Source organism: Fusarium redolens (assembly GCF_020744475.1).
Source record: "Fusarium redolens strain MPI-CAGE-AT-0023 chromosome Unknown BKA55scaffold_21, whole genome shotgun sequence".
Taxonomy (NCBI): domain Eukaryota; kingdom Fungi; phylum Ascomycota; class Sordariomycetes; order Hypocreales; family Nectriaceae; genus Fusarium; species Fusarium redolens.
Genome location: NW_025763684.1, coordinates 779,070 through 794,228, shown reverse-complemented (window position 1 = coordinate 794,228; position 15,159 = coordinate 779,070). Strand labels below are relative to the sequence as shown.

At 49.9% G+C, this 15,159-nt stretch overlaps 1 protein-coding gene across 1 annotated transcript; it reads left to right on the top strand.

Moving 5' to 3' along the window:
* The first annotated feature begins 13,722 nt into the window (after window positions 1-13,722).
* On the top strand, window positions 13,723-14,944 carry BKA55DRAFT_654232 (uncharacterized protein). The gene is made up of 2 exons (XM_046197389.1): window positions 13,723-14,300; window positions 14,351-14,944. The coding sequence occupies exons 1-2, from the start codon at window positions 13,787-13,789 to the stop codon at window positions 14,878-14,880; spliced, it is 1,044 nt and encodes a 347-aa protein (XP_046043522.1). The 5' UTR covers window positions 13,723-13,786; the 3' UTR covers window positions 14,881-14,944.
* Window positions 14,945-15,159: the final 215 nt, after the last annotated feature.

The window sequence follows — 15,159 nt, the reverse complement described above, 5'->3', positions numbered from 1 at the left end:
CCATATCAAGCCTTCATCAATGATCTTGTTAGCATCTTGTGGCTTTGTGAACTCAATGATGACCGAGGATGCGCTCTTCGTCGCAAATGTCCTCGTGAGCCATCCGATATACTTTATCCCGGCATTTGGGATGAACGGCCTGTTTTCCTGTAGTATGTTATCTCTCATGTCTTCAAATCGTTCTACATCCATTGAGCTAGTCCGGATGCCGTGCACGAGTACACCATATGTTGGGATACGAACGGAGGCTCCAATGCCGAGTCGGTGCTCCCAGTCCTCGGCGAACTGTCGGAGTATCTCCATGTCAGAAGTCGTAGCCGTTTTGATGCTGAGGTCACCGCTTTTCAGTTGGTTAGTTGATGCTGTCTTGATCTTCTCGATGTGCTCATTGCCGCTTTGTTCTATAGCACGGTCTACGTGTGCCTTCAGGCTGCGGGGGTTCATCGCCCGTAGGCTGGCTACGGTAAGTGGGTTCCGAACGTTTACTATGATCTCACGAAGTACTTGCGATGGCGGTGCCTTGAGTTGGTTCAGTGGATTGTGCATGCTTGTAGCTAGCCCATTTCCAGCCGCTACAGATGCGTAAGTTCGCAGTGTGCCCGATCGATTGTGCTGTTCTGTGTCTTTGGCCTCCCTCACCAGTCTCATGACTGTTCTGCCGATGTCGGTCGATTCTTTGGCCGCCGCCTTCGTTTCGTCTTGTTTTTCATGACTCTCGCGTATTTTTTCCAGCGTCCGCTGGCTTGTGTTTGCCGCTTGTTTAAGTTCCATCTTGATTTCGTCTAGAGCCTGCATCGTGCTTTCCGCTGCGATCTTTGCTTCCGTTCTCGCCATCCGGAGCGCGTCGTGTACGGTGCTGACATCTGGGATGTTGTTGATCTTGTTAACAAGGGACAGTGCGCCCATAGCCATAGTCCTAGCCAGATCATAGGGAACGGGTTGGTCTTTCGCGCGTTCGATATACAGGAGGGTGTCCTTGAGGTATTTGCCGAGTTGCGTGGCATGCTCGCGGAATTCGGCGGGCCATGCCCCTTCTTGGGGCAACGAGGTCGCCATGACAGTCTAAAAACGCACTGAGCGATGCGCTAGACTCCAGGCTATTCAATCAACCCGTCAAAGAAGCGTTTGAGCACGGTTTGTGGCTGTTGTTTCAAAAATTCGTTCTCGCTGTTGTGAAAAGTTTTCAAATGGGCACGCCGATGTACAGTCTTGTAAACAGCTGGCCAAGCGCTAAAAAATGGCGTTAGCGAAGTGGGGGCGCCTCGGATGAATATTTCGGGCGCTTCGGCTGCCGGCCAAACCCGCTCGCCAGACATGGCTGCTGTGGAATGGCGGCTAAAACCGGGGAGGAAGAGAAACTGAACCAGCAACTGACGGCTGCCTGGGTGGCGAGAAAAAGCGGAGACTGTCTAATCTCAACGCTCCGACCCGAGACGAAGCAAATTCGAAGGTTTTTTTTTTTTCTTTCTTCGAAAGAACGTGACTAGTAGACGCTCGACATGGTCGTGTCGGCTTCGTGACTTGCAACAACCTTGTAGAGCACCTGTCCTGGCTGTTGACCGGCCAAGCCCACTACAAGCCTGCAATACCACCGTTTCTGAGGGGCAGTGACGCCTCCCAAACAGGCTGGTGATCAATTCAACCATCAACTCAATCCCGTCAATTTTATGGAAGTTGAAGTCACGAGCATCAATTCAATCAATCCCATTTGACACTCCCATTGATTGTTTCAATTCCACCTAGATGCTTTCAACGTTGACCATCGGTTGAAACTGTCGATAATGGCAGTGGTTCAGGGTAGCGCTCAATCTGTGTAGTCCCATAAGACGCGTCCACAGGACCCCTGCCAATACCTTTGTCCAGTATTTTTGATGTTGGAAAATCCGGGAATCCCCCTTCCCTTCAGGATTAAGACTGTTAGTCTGAAAGTCCTAGATTTAAAGTTCAAAGTCCTAGATACAATTATCTAGAGATATAAACCCGAGAATAACTCTCAGCTCAATTAGAAACAATCAAGTTTTACAAAATATATATTTTTTCACCCAGCACTACTGCGCAATATAAACAACATTTGATGCACATGCCAACTGCACCTAGCATTAGGGGTTTGTGAACGCGTCTCAGCTGTCGTCGCGCCCCATGACCCTTGCAGAAAGATCATTGCCTGCATTCTGTTCCTTTCCTAATCTTCAAATGGACGCCAACGTACCTGTCAAGTGTCAGAGTCCCGACTGCAGCGCACCTAGTGCTTCGCCTAATAACTTGGATGCTTCACCAGACGATTGGAAAGCCTTCCCATGGCACAAGTTTCCGGGTTTCTCGATTTCGGAACGCGTTGGCAGGCAGACCACGTGGGTTTGGCAGCACGGCTTTGACATTCAAGCCCGTAATTCTCCCACAAGGAGGAGATGGGTTTGCAAGCATTGTCTCCGGAGGGTTAGGTCCAAGATGACAGAGTTCTCTGCGGTTGACACCTAGAATATCGAGAAATATCTGTTCAGGGAGTATAGACTTGTCGACGAGTCCGGGAGGAGGGAGCCACCTGCTCTTTGGAAGGGAAAGCAGGAAAAGACACGCTCAAGAAACATTGTGGAGATGCTCAATCTTGACACCTCAGACCCTAAAGAGCAAGCCATCGCGAACGCTCACATCCAACGCTTCGATAGGGACCATTTCCAGAAGCTGCTTCTTGAGTGGGTGGTCGACGCCAACATTTCCTTTTGCCAGCCGGAGCACTGCCGGCTTCGACGTATATTCGAATACTTGAACCCATCAGTTGCGATGACGAATGCTCATATGTCTCATGATACCGTTCGAAGGCGAATTGTCGACGTTTATCTCGGACAAAAGACGCGCATAATCGAGCACCTGAGGAGTGTTCCAGGTCAAATTCATATTGCATTCGATGGCTGGCGTTTGAGGAATCGGCACGCTCTGTATGGGATTGTCTGCTTTTATGTTGATAAAAATGGGCTCCCATCGAAGCTGGTCCTTGGCCTACCGGGGTTGAAGAATTGCCATTCGAGGGAAAATATTGCGGCACAGATCCTCGAGATCTTGGAGAGCTATGAGATACTCGATAAGGTGGGGTACATCACTTGACAACGCTGGTAATATGGATACAGCAATGGAGGAGATTGCGGGGACGCTCGGATTCGATTCGAAGAAACGGAGATTGCGATGCTTCGGCCACGTGCTCAACTTGGTGGTGAAAACCCTGTTGTTTGGGTACAAAGCTGAGGCTTTTGAAGCAGAAATTGATGGAGAATCTAGCTCTGGCGCTGCCCAGCATGAGATCTAGCGAAAGAAAGGTCCCATTGGGAAGCTCCATAACCTGGTCCATTGGATCCATCGGTCTGACAAGTTGGGCTATCGTCTCCGTGCGCTGCAGGAAGAATTTTTTCAACATTCTGACAACCCGAAGATTCGAGCAAGGAAGCCTGTCGACGTTGTTCGCGATAACCAGACCCGGTGGTTGTCGACCCTGTATATGATGCGACGCGGTCTCTTGTTGCGTCCTTTTCTGGAGGACCTAGTTGAGAAGGTCACGCTTGAATTCAACAAGGAATGCCGCAACGGAGCTAGAAGGAGGGAAGAGACGCCGCTCCGCCTCCGGGAGGAGAGTCTTCTTGGGGAGAAAGACCGCAAAGTGATTGAGTTGACGGACAAGGTGCCGCTTGATTTCGAGGAGGCACTTCGGATGCTCGAAGGTGATGCTCAGAGCCGGGTACGTAAAGGTGGCCGTATTGAGGCATATGGCAATATGTGGGATGTTGCTTCAACGTATTAATTTCTGATGGAACGTCTGGAGGAGTGGAAAGCAGCAGCAGAGAACTACCCGGATCCTGAGCACTTCAGGATAAACATCAACCTAGGGTGGGATAAGTTGAACGAGTACTATCTCCTTGACAGTCATAAGGCACAAATACATCGCGGACCCACTCTTAGATTAGTCATGGCGTCAGTACATCAGAGAACTTCCAAACTTTCTCCACTAAAAACTCCATGACGTAAATTCTGACAATACCTCCATGGCCGACGCTCCTGCAATAGCCATTGGCAACGAGGCCGGCCAGTTCAACGGCACTGACCTACAATTGAGGATCCTAGTAGAAAACAGCTATCGTGAGCAGGACGAGGATAGCACCGTTAGGCCCGATTTTAAACCCACGGACTATTGCGGCACCCATTTTGATCCCTTTCCTATTGAACATCGCGACTTTAATATCCACAAGCTCCCATCTACGCCGTTGAAGCTGTTCCAGACCTTCCTACCGGAATGGCTGGTTGAAAAGTGGGTCGATTATACAAACAACGGAGTCGTGCTTGAGCCTGCGGACGGAAGCCGTCAGAGTCAATGGAAGCCGACATCTGCGGCAGAGATCTGGATCTGGATAGGGATCTTATTGTATATGCAAAATCATAAGGAATATCGATTTGAGGATCATTGGAGAGCCCGTACAGCAGAGGATCATGTCCCCGATCACAACATCGTCAAATTCATGACCTACAACCGCTTTCATCTTCTAAAACGACGGCTGCGGCATGACGATCCGGATAGCATTGAATACGGCGTCCCTCATCCGTTCAGCAAGGTCAACGAATGGTCCGATATTATACAGACCGCTGCGACAGAGCTCTTCATTCCCGGCACAAATATCTCTGTGGATGAAGGTATCATCGGCTTCGAGGGGAAAAGCATACATAAGATAACAATCCCTAATAAACCAACGGACACAGGGCTCAAGATTTGGCAACTATCTCAGCGCGGCTATCTTCTGCGGTGGACCTGGCATGTACCCGGCTCAAAATATGGACCGATAGGTGTTGAATCCCGCCGCGGCCGGCCCAAGACGACATCATCTCCTACGAAGATGGCTGACCTGAACCCGACTCAAGCCGTTGTCGCTGCCGGCGGGGGTTTATCACGTCTTCCTTGACAATCTCTTCTCGGCGCCCGACCTTTTCGTCGTTTTGAGGCACCTAGGGATTGGAGCCACCGGAACCTGCCGGACGAACTGTGGCCTCTATCGCCAGCTCGTCAAGCTTAAGGCAGCCGATAAAACGGGCAAGTCAGGCTTTGCTTGGGGGCAATTGGAGGCTTGGCCAACAGTAGATAATTTAGTACGAGACAATCACCTTCGAAGATACGTGCTAATAAGTTCTTAGGTCAATCAGATAGCGTGGAAAGACAATGCTTTGGTCTTGTTCCTTAGTACTGTTTATACGGGCCACGAGGTGACTGAGCGTCTTCGCCATCGGCCGACAACAACAGCCCCATATGCACAGCCGATCAAGCAGAAATTCGATAATAAGGGCGAGTTGAAGCTGCTGATACCGTCTGTTGCCGCCGACTATAACGACCTTATGAATGGAGTCGATATTAGTGATCATTATCGTAGCAACAACACCACAGAACATCGGCAGAGGCGAGGGCCGGCTAGGGCTCTTGCATGGTCTTTCCTCCTAACAACGGCTGTTGCGAATAGCTTCCTTTTGCAGAAGCTAGGGCAGCCGGCTTGGAGGGCCTATAAGGCTCAAAGTCAGTGGCAGCAGCGCCTTGTTAATGATATCTTCAATACATACGGCAAGACGGGCTCTTCAAGACAAAGATATCGTGCTGGAGACGAAGTTACGCCGTGTTGAGACAGTGTGGCTAAGGTGGTCCGATCTGCTGGTGGCTGGGATGTGGATACTATGTAAGGAGCTGTGCTCCTCTCGGACACATGCAACTTAGAACTAACAACAACACAATCAACCCGTTTTTGCTTTAACAGGTTATGAGCCCGGAGGGCACGACCTTTTCTCCAACCAAAAAGCTGAGTGTTTTCTGTCTCCTTTCTACTTTCCGAGATAACACAAGAAGTCGAAAGGCTTCCTTCCACTGCGCATACGCATTCAGCTTAATTGGAGCTATTTCCCGCTTGGATCTCTGATAGAGCTTGCAGATCCGCTAACAGGATATGTCTAGAAACGTTTACAGAAAGATCCTTTGACCCTCCGTTTATTGCAGCGAATTTAAATCGTCGAATCTTGAATAACCAACATTTTCCCAGATTGCAATCTGGTAGACGGATTCGCCAGACCAGACCGGCCTTTCAGTCTGAGATTGCTGAAGTTCTCCGGTCGGGCGACCTACGCCCACATAGCCCAAGAATGCCTGAAACGTGGTTTGCAACATGATCGACATCAGATCATTGCCCTTCCTCCAGACGGAGGGAATGATATGGATATCTGAGACCGCTAGGCGTTTCACCCTTCGGACAATCTCTACCCGACTCCGATAACCCCTATTTGCACGGCATTATCATGTTGCCGAACGCAGCCAAGATTCATTCCCAAGACTCGATCCAAGACTGGTCGATTGCCGTTCGCCCTCATGTCTCTTAATCATTAGCTTCTACGAGAATCTATCATGTCCCTTTCCAAAGAATCGCTCAATCTCATAGGCAGTTCCGGCACCATTCCAAAGCTGGAGCAAACCAGCCAGTGGCTGACCTGGAAGAGAGAAATGCTCGACCTTCTGGACATGTGTGGATATGGAGACCTTCTGACCAGGAATGCTCAACCACCAACAGAAGGTAACGACCTTGCAACCCAGATTGAGGCCTGGAGGAGCCGCCAAGATCGAGCATGCGGTGCCATTCGAAGTCGTCTCGGTTATAACGCCCGAGTGTTTACCACGGGGATCCCGACGGCTCAGGGCATGATCAATCACCTTGAGACCCGATATCGGCCCGTCGGAAGCGCCATCTTCCAAGAGCTGGACCGCAGATATCAAGAACTCACGCTTGAATCTTGCGATTCGGTCATGGAATACGCAAATAAGCTACGTCAAGTCAGGGCTGAACTCTTGGAGATGGATGACACCTGCCAGATCGGGGAACCGCATTTTGTCAATAAGTTCCTTTGTGGACTTGGTCCGGACTATGAAGTGTTTCTCACTGCCTTCAATCAGAATCACAACATCCTTCCTATCCGAGATCCGAGCAATCGCAACGTTGTTCTCAAAGAGGCCGTTACGTTTGAAACCGCCATCTTTGCCGCATCTCAGGAGGAGGACAGACAAAGAAGCGTCACGGCCAAGATGGCACATAGAGCCATGATGGCCCAGGATACATCATGTTGTGGATACTGTGGAAGAAAAGGGCGTGACAGGTCCACTTGTTGGAGGCTCCACCCAGAACTTAGAAGAGATCGTATCAAAGCTGGTCACGAGAGACGACAACGTAAAATGCAGGTTCGGGAGAAGGAAAGGGAGAAGACGAATGATGAACTGGAATCTGCCACGTATACAACTCCTGCACACCTCCAACCTGACCAAGCTCGACTGGCACTCTGGCAAAATGACTTCCAAGGCCACCTTGGATTGATTGGCTCATCACTCGGACCTTCCGGTCTTCAAGCATCTCTTCAAACTCGGGCCCTCGAACGTATCCACGTCTTGGATAGTGGCGCCTCCTCGCATATCTTTTGTCGACAGGAGAACTTTACATCACTTCACAGGTACCACGGTCTCCCCATCAATGGTATTGCGGACGTAAAGGTCATGCCAGGAGGGTGCGGAACGTACTGCCTCCGCGTTCAAGGGCCTAAGGGATCACAGAATGTTACTCTCGATAACGCTCTTTATGTTCCAGAAGGACATTCGAACCTCTTGTCTGTGTCAGCACTAGAGAAGAAGGGAGCAGAAGTTGTCTTTCGGAATGGGAAGGCAGTGGTTACAAACAAGGGAAAAGTCGTCCTCACTGCGACAAGAATATCAGGCGTATATGTGGTCGATGAAGTTGAGGACCGTCCTTTTCAAACCGCTTTGGCATCTTTTTCGGTGGGAGATCCTCGACTGCACCTTTGGCACGAGCGACTCGCACATTTGGGAGAGAGGAATATCAAGAGACTGATGAATATGTCTACTGGAATTCGACCGGATGATTCTACATCAAACCCATGTGGAGCCTGCGTACAGGGCAAACTCAGGGAATGTCCCCATGTCCGACCGATCAAGAAAGGCACTTACCCTCTGGAGTGTATTCATGCAGATATTGCCGGACCATTCCCAGAAGTGGGAGTAGACGGCAGCCGGTACTGGGTTTGCTTTATTGATGACTTTACTCAAATGTCCTGGGTGTACCCAGTCAAAGAACGGTCAGAGTTTGAAGAGTGTTTCCATCATCTGTTGCAACAGTTCGAGAGACCGGAAAGACGATGTCACTTCCTGCACCTCGACCGAGGGGGAGAGAATCGAAGCCACAGCTTGACTCGACTATGCCGGGACAGAGGAATCAAACTCTCTTACACAGGAACTGAGCAACACGAACAAAATGGATTGGCTGAAGTTCTCAATCGAATCATCCTGGAAAAACTTACACCGACACTGCTCAAATCCGGACTCGCTTTGAAGTGGTGGCCGTACTTCCTCAAGGCAGTGAACCGCATCCGAAATCTCTGTCCTACGGCGAGCATTTCTACTACTCCATACCAAGCCTGGTATGGAGATGTTCCTGACCTCAGCCATTTGCGAGTTCTTGGCTCACGAGGATGGGCTCTGCTTCCATCCTCTAAACGAAAGAAGATGCAGTCGAAGAGCATTCCCTGCCAGCTTCTCGGCTATCAGGGCAGCACGAACTATATACTCCTTGACAAAAGGGGACGAGTCTTTGTGTCTAACAATGTTGTCTTCTCTGAAAACGTCAAAAATGTCGAACCAACATTCGACAATCTCACGCATCAGATAAGTGACCAGAGACCATCGCAACGACGACGAGTAGTCGGAGAAGAGGATAGCGATGCGGAAAATGCCATCGTTCTAGAGCCGTCGCCCCTTCCGATCGCGTCGAGAGAGGCGAACAGAAGCGGGGAAACCGGTCGTGGAGAGACGACGCCGGATGAGCCCCCAGTGGGAGATACAGGATGGGATCCAGACCAAGAGTCAACCAGATCGAGTATCCATGTTGCCACAGACGAGCGTGAAGTGCCGTCGGAAGAAACAGAGGAGCATGCAGAGTCTCGGCTGCCCGAAAGATCGACCAGGGGACAGCTGCCGTCGAGGTACATACTGGCCAGCACGAACTTCGCCTTCCTAGCAACAGTTGCAGAACAACTGTACCTAGTCGCTCGCGACATCGATCAGTCCGAACCAAGAACCTTTAGGGAAGCCACGCAGGGTGTACATGGAAAACTCTGGTGGGGAGGACTGAAGGATGAACACGGATCTCTGGTTGAAAACGGTGTCTGGACCTTAGTCACGCTTCCCCCAGGACGAAAGGCCCTTCGAGGCAAATGGGTGTTCAAGCTCAAAAGAGGAGAAAATGGGCAAGTTCTACGGTACAAGGCGCGATTTGTCGTGAGAGGATTCGAGCAGAGGGAAGGAATTGACTTCAACGAAACCTTCGCCTCTGTTGTCAAGCCGATGAGCTACAAGATGATATTCGCCATTGCGGCAGCGCTTGATTTGGAACTGGAACAGATGGATGTCAAGACGGCCTTCCTCTATGGCCTTGTAAATGAGGAGATATACGTCCAGCAACCGGAAGGATTCGACGATGGAAGTGGGAGAGTCTGCAAGCTCTTGAGAGCCTTGTATGGACTGAAGCAAGCACCAAGGGTGTGGTACGAGACTCTCTCAACCTTCCTTAAGACACTCGGGTTCAAGCCTTTACTTTCAGATATGGGAGTCTTTGTGAAAGGCTACATGTTCATTGCGGTATATGTGGACGATCTGCTTATTGCCGGGCCCTCCAAGGACGAGATCGTGGCGGTCAAGCAAGCTCTGTGCAACAAGTTCAAGATGACGGACCTGGGCCCATGCAAATACTACCTGGGCATGTCCGTAAGAAGAGACAGAGCCACCCGATCGCTCTTCTTGTCACAGACGACCTACCTTGAGAAAGTACTTAGAGACTTTGGAATGGACCAGTGCGCTCCCAATGCCACACCAGTTTCGACAAGCAAGTTCGGAGAACCAGACTCGGGCTACAAGGCAGCGGACGAACTCAAAGAGTGGTATGCCAAGGCGATCGGATCCCTGATGTATCTCATGCTGGGGACGAGACCCGACATCGCTTTTGCCGTCTCCTTATGCAGTCGACACCTAGCGAACCCAACCAACGAGCATCAGACAGCTGTCAAGCGTATCTTTCGATACCTCAAGGGATCACAAAATCTGTAACTAGTGTACCAAGGAGGACTGCAACCTCTCCTCGGCTACACCGACTCGGATTGGGCGGGAGACCTGGAGACTCGAAGGTCAACGTCTGGATATATGTTCAACCTCGGTACGGGCGCTATCAGCTGGAGCTCGAAGAGACAAAGAACTGTGGCCCTGTCCTCATGCGAAGCAGAATACATGGGGCAAACCGCAGCCGCAAAAGAAGCAGTCTGGCTGCGAGGTCTGCTCCAAGAACTGTTGAAAGAATACAAGGAGGTCCCAGAACTAAAGACAACTATAATCTTCGGGGACAACCAAGGAGCAATCGCGATGTCGAAGAATCCCCAGTTCCATACAAGAACTAAGCACATTGATATTCAGCATCATTACTGCAGAGAGAAAGTCAATGATGGAACCGTTGAGTTCCAGTACATTCCAACAGGCAAACAAGTGGCCGACGGCCTAACAAAGGCTTTACCAAAGGATCGTTTCTTACTGTTTAGAAAAGCACTAGGTCTCAAAGAACGACGGCCATGAGAAGGTGCAGAGATGAACTAAAACAGGAGACCTGCCATGGACAAACAGGAGACCCACGGATCCAAGATTGCACGGAAACGTGAAAAAGGTGCAAAGGTGAGTTAGAGTGGGAGAGCTTCTAAGCAAGTAGAAGGAAAGCCACGATCTCAAGGTTGTGCCGAGCGTGAGGAACGTGCAAAGATGGACTGAAGTGGGAGACCTATCATGGACAGGAGACCTGCGATTTTAAGAAAGATTTCAAGACCTGCAGAGACGAGTGTAGGCAGGATACCTTCTGCGGATAGAAGACCTGCAACCCCAAGATCGCAAGACCTGCAGAGATGGGCATAGGCAGGAGATCTTCTGTGGACAGAAGAAGACCTGCAGTCCCAAGAAAGCTTGCGAAACCTGCAGAGATGGGCTTCAGTGGGAGATCTTCTGTGCATAGAAGAAGACCTACGATGCCAAAGAAAGATTGCAAGACCTGCAGAGACGGGCAGAGGCAGGAGATCTTCTGTGGATAGAAGAAGACCTGCAGTCCCAAGAAAGCTTGCAAGACCGTGCAAAGATGGGTGTCAGTAGGAGATCTTCTGTGGACAAGAAGAAGACCCGCAAGTTCAGGATCGCACTGGACTGAAAGGAAAGGTGCAAAGATGAACTTGGAGGGAGATCTTCTGCGGACAGAAGAAGACTCACTGCTCCAAGATTGCACGAGACCATTAAGAGATCCTGAGCGCCCATGTCGAGATAGCTCTTTCCCTGCAGTTTTCACCCACGAAGGTGTTTTTGGGGTTTTAACGAGGCTCGACAGGCGTGCACATCAAGCCCAACAGCAGCTCGAGTGGGAGTGTTGAGACAGTGTGGCTAAGGTGGTCCGACCTACTGGTGGCTGCGATGTGGATACTATGTAAGGAGCTGTGCTCCTCTCAGACACATGTAACTTAGAACTAACAACAACACAATCAACCGTTTTTGCTTCAACATTTTCAACCTTTCAAGCTAGAATATCGTGATTTCAAGATCAACCCTCTACCTAAGGAACCCCTTCAATTATTCCAGCTTTTTATACCTATTTCCCTTATACAATCATGGATTAAATACACCAACAGCTAGGTCTCTTACCTCCAAGAAAACGGCGTTATTGATAACTGGAATACCCCTCTTTCCGAACACTCACGCATCCTTAAGTGGGAAGGCCTCTCTTCTGCAACGGCTTATGTATGGCTTGGAGTCGTTATTTACCTAGGAATTCATAGGGAAATCTCAATAAAGGACCATTAGAAGGCACCTAGCCTAGGAGATCAGCGCCCTCTTCACTCAATTATCAAGTTCATGCCTTTACGGAAGTTTCAGCTGATTAGCCGGTATTTTCGCACTTTTGACTATACCAAAGTCGATATAAGGGATGAGAGCGATCTTCCAAAGACCTTCCAAGCGGCTAAAGAGTGGTCTGACCTTATACAGAAGGTGTCAAACGAGCTCTATCTTCCAGGGACTAATCTGACTGTAGATGAGTGTATGGTGCCGTTTTGTTGAAGCAAAAACGGTTGATTGTGTTGTTGTTAGTTCTAAGTTACATGTGTCTGAGAGGAGCACAGCTCCTTACATAGTATCCACATCGCAGCCACCAGTAGGTCGGACCACCTTAGCCACACTGTCTCAACACGTTTACAGGCAGATCGAAAGAGACAACGCTTGTCAAGGGAAAGCCTACGCCAGTAGGCTTCAAAGTCTGGGTTATCGCCCAACAGGGCTTCTTTCTGCGGTGGCTTTGGCACATGAAGTCATCACCATATAACGCTGTTATTATCAACCTACCTACGCTGAAGCCGCACGGCAAGAGAGGAAAGCTACGGACTGAGATCCCTCTCAGCAATACTCAGAGCGTCGTTGTTCACCTAGTAAAAAGGCTGATACCTCAGACATATCACGTCTTCACAGATAACCTCTTCTCATCACCGCAGCTCTTCCGCCTTCTTCGGCAGCTTGGCTTTGGTGCCACAGGCACGGCACGCCCTAACTGCGGCATTACCACCGAGATGAGGCAGATAAAAGAGACCGGGAAGGCTTCTGACGGCATGCCTTTGAAGTATAACGAGGTCATACTGATCCCGACGGAAGACCAACAGGTATAGATGACCTTTAGCTGTATTTCCCTTACTAATTTGTCCCTTTTTATTCCCCCTAGGTCATCCAAATCGCTTGGAAGGATAGCGGAGTGGTGCTCTTCCTTTCAACTGTACATAGCGGCGCCTCTCACGACCGCACACTAAAAAAGAGGAAGCTGCCGGCTAAGAGAGGCACGAAGGCAAAGGCACAACAGCTGCAGCAGATTTTCAACGGGGATAGCTTCAAGATGATCCCTATACCTACTGTTGCCGCTCAGTATAACGATGAAATGAATCACGTTAACCGCGGTGATCAGATAAGGTCCTATACAACGTACGAGCATCGATTCCGCCGCGGTCCGTGGCAGGCGTTGCTTTAGAGCTTCCTCCTTGAAGTCGCACTTGCGAATAGCTTCATTTTGCAGAAGAAGACCCGGCACCCTCGTTGGAAGCCCTATAGCACGCTGCAAGCTTGGAAGGAGTGCATTTGCAACGCCATTTTTAACCGCTATGCAGCTGAAAGCGGCATAAGGAAGAGATACCGATCAGGGAAGGAAGAAGACATCGAAGATATAGAAGCACGGCAAATTCACCTACAAAGAGATATTAATCATGTCAATCGAGGCTGTCTTTCCCCCTGCCTAGCCTGTAAAGGCTTAAGGCAAGGGCAGCCTCGGCCGGCTAAAAAAAACAGGGCAAAAGGAGGTTATCTACAGCCTATATCAGGAAATGCACGAGGCCTGCAGAGCAGGTACGGTTGTAAAGTATGTGATGTAGCGATATGTAACAATGCTGACTGTTGGTACTTCTATCACACGCTACTTTAGGTATGTGTGGAGGTACCGGTCGTCGCGCTCATTTTGATTGGCCCTACACCCCGGTCGTGACCGTCTTGAAGTCTTATGCCACTCAAAGAGATAAGTCGCGTTGTCTTACTTTTTCGTTCCATCTCAGACATCCTCAACCATCGGACCAAGAATCCCAATAAGGCTTATTGCAATTTCAACTCCGCATCATGGCAGGTCAGCACACCGTCTTCCGTTTGAAACATCGGAAGGGATTCGACGGTCTTTATCAGCAACGAGAAGACGTCCCCAAGATCACGAAGCACGAGGTTCTTATCAAGGTCCGCAGTGTTTCTTTGAACTTTCGCGACATCGCCATTGCCACGTCGAAATATCCATTCCCAGTTGCAGACAACGTGGTGCCATGTTCCGACATGGCTGGCGACATCGCCGAGATCGGCGAAAGCGTTCAAGAGCTGAGTGTAGGAGACAAAGTCGTCGCATCATTCGATATCACCAACCTCTACGGTCCGCAACGCGACTGGAACTATGGACAAGGCGGCCCTATCGATGGTGTACTTCGTCAATATGCAGTATTGCCAGCCTCAGCCATCGTCAAGGTCCCTTCTGATTCTCCTCAAACCTATTCTCAATGGGCGTCTGTGGTCTGCACGGGTGTCACGGTGTGGAATGCTTTCTATGGAAACCTACCTTTGCGCCCAGGGCAAGTCGTATTGTGTCAAGGTGCTGAATCTCTTCCATCGCTTCGCCAACTACATGCTAATGCGTCCTAGGAACCGGTGGTGTCTCGATCACTGCTACAATCCTAGCGAAAGCAGCAGGCGCTACGGTGATCATTACATCTTCCAGTGACGACAAGCTGGCGCTCGCTAAATCCAAGTTCGGAGCCGACCACGGAATCAACTACAAGAGCACACCCGATTGGGCAGCCAAAGCTCTGGAGTTAACTGGAGGGAAGGGCGTCGACTACATCATGGAGAACGGCGGCTCTGGTACAATTGCCCAAAGTATCAAAGCAATCGCTTACGGTGGTATTATCAACGTAATCGGTTTCTTGGCTCAAGCGTCGCAAGAGGAGATGCCTGATGTTGCCGGCCTTGCTCTCTCCAAGGGCGCAGTTGTCCGTGGCATCATGGTCGGGTCTAAACAGCTCCTGGAAGAAGCGGTTAGGTTCGTCTCTCAGCGACAGCTAAAACTTCCAGTCGAGAAGGAGTTCCCATTCACCCTTGAAGGTGTTCGAAATGCATATGAGTACCTGGTTTCTGGCCAGCATGTTGGCAAGGTCTGTATCAATGTAGACTAGATAGCCTTGTGTGCATTTTTCTCTGAGTAAGTGCACTAGTTGACGAATACAACATATGTACCCGTTATCAGGAATATACGTTAACATTTGGTGTAAACCTACGGGCTGCCCTAAACACAAACCTATTTGGTGCTACCGGTAGCTTCCAAGCTCGCCTTGCAATGAGCCGCTGGCACTCTTTACCATAGAAGATGATGAGAAAATGATGCAATCACTCGACACCGTCCACCATACTTCAACCATTTAAGCTATTGTTGGCGAGTTCAACATGCAGACTCA

Bases quoted from the DNA above. Each gene is read 5' to 3' on its own strand.
- BKA55DRAFT_654232 (XM_046197389.1), top strand. From the start codon at position 13,787: ATGGCAGGTCAGCACACCGTCTTCCGTTTGAAACATCGGAAGGGATTC. The intron at 14,301-14,350 runs GTGCTGAATCTC...AATGCGTCCTAG, and splicing joins GCAAGTCGTATTGTGTCAAG to GAACCGGTGGTGTCTCGATC.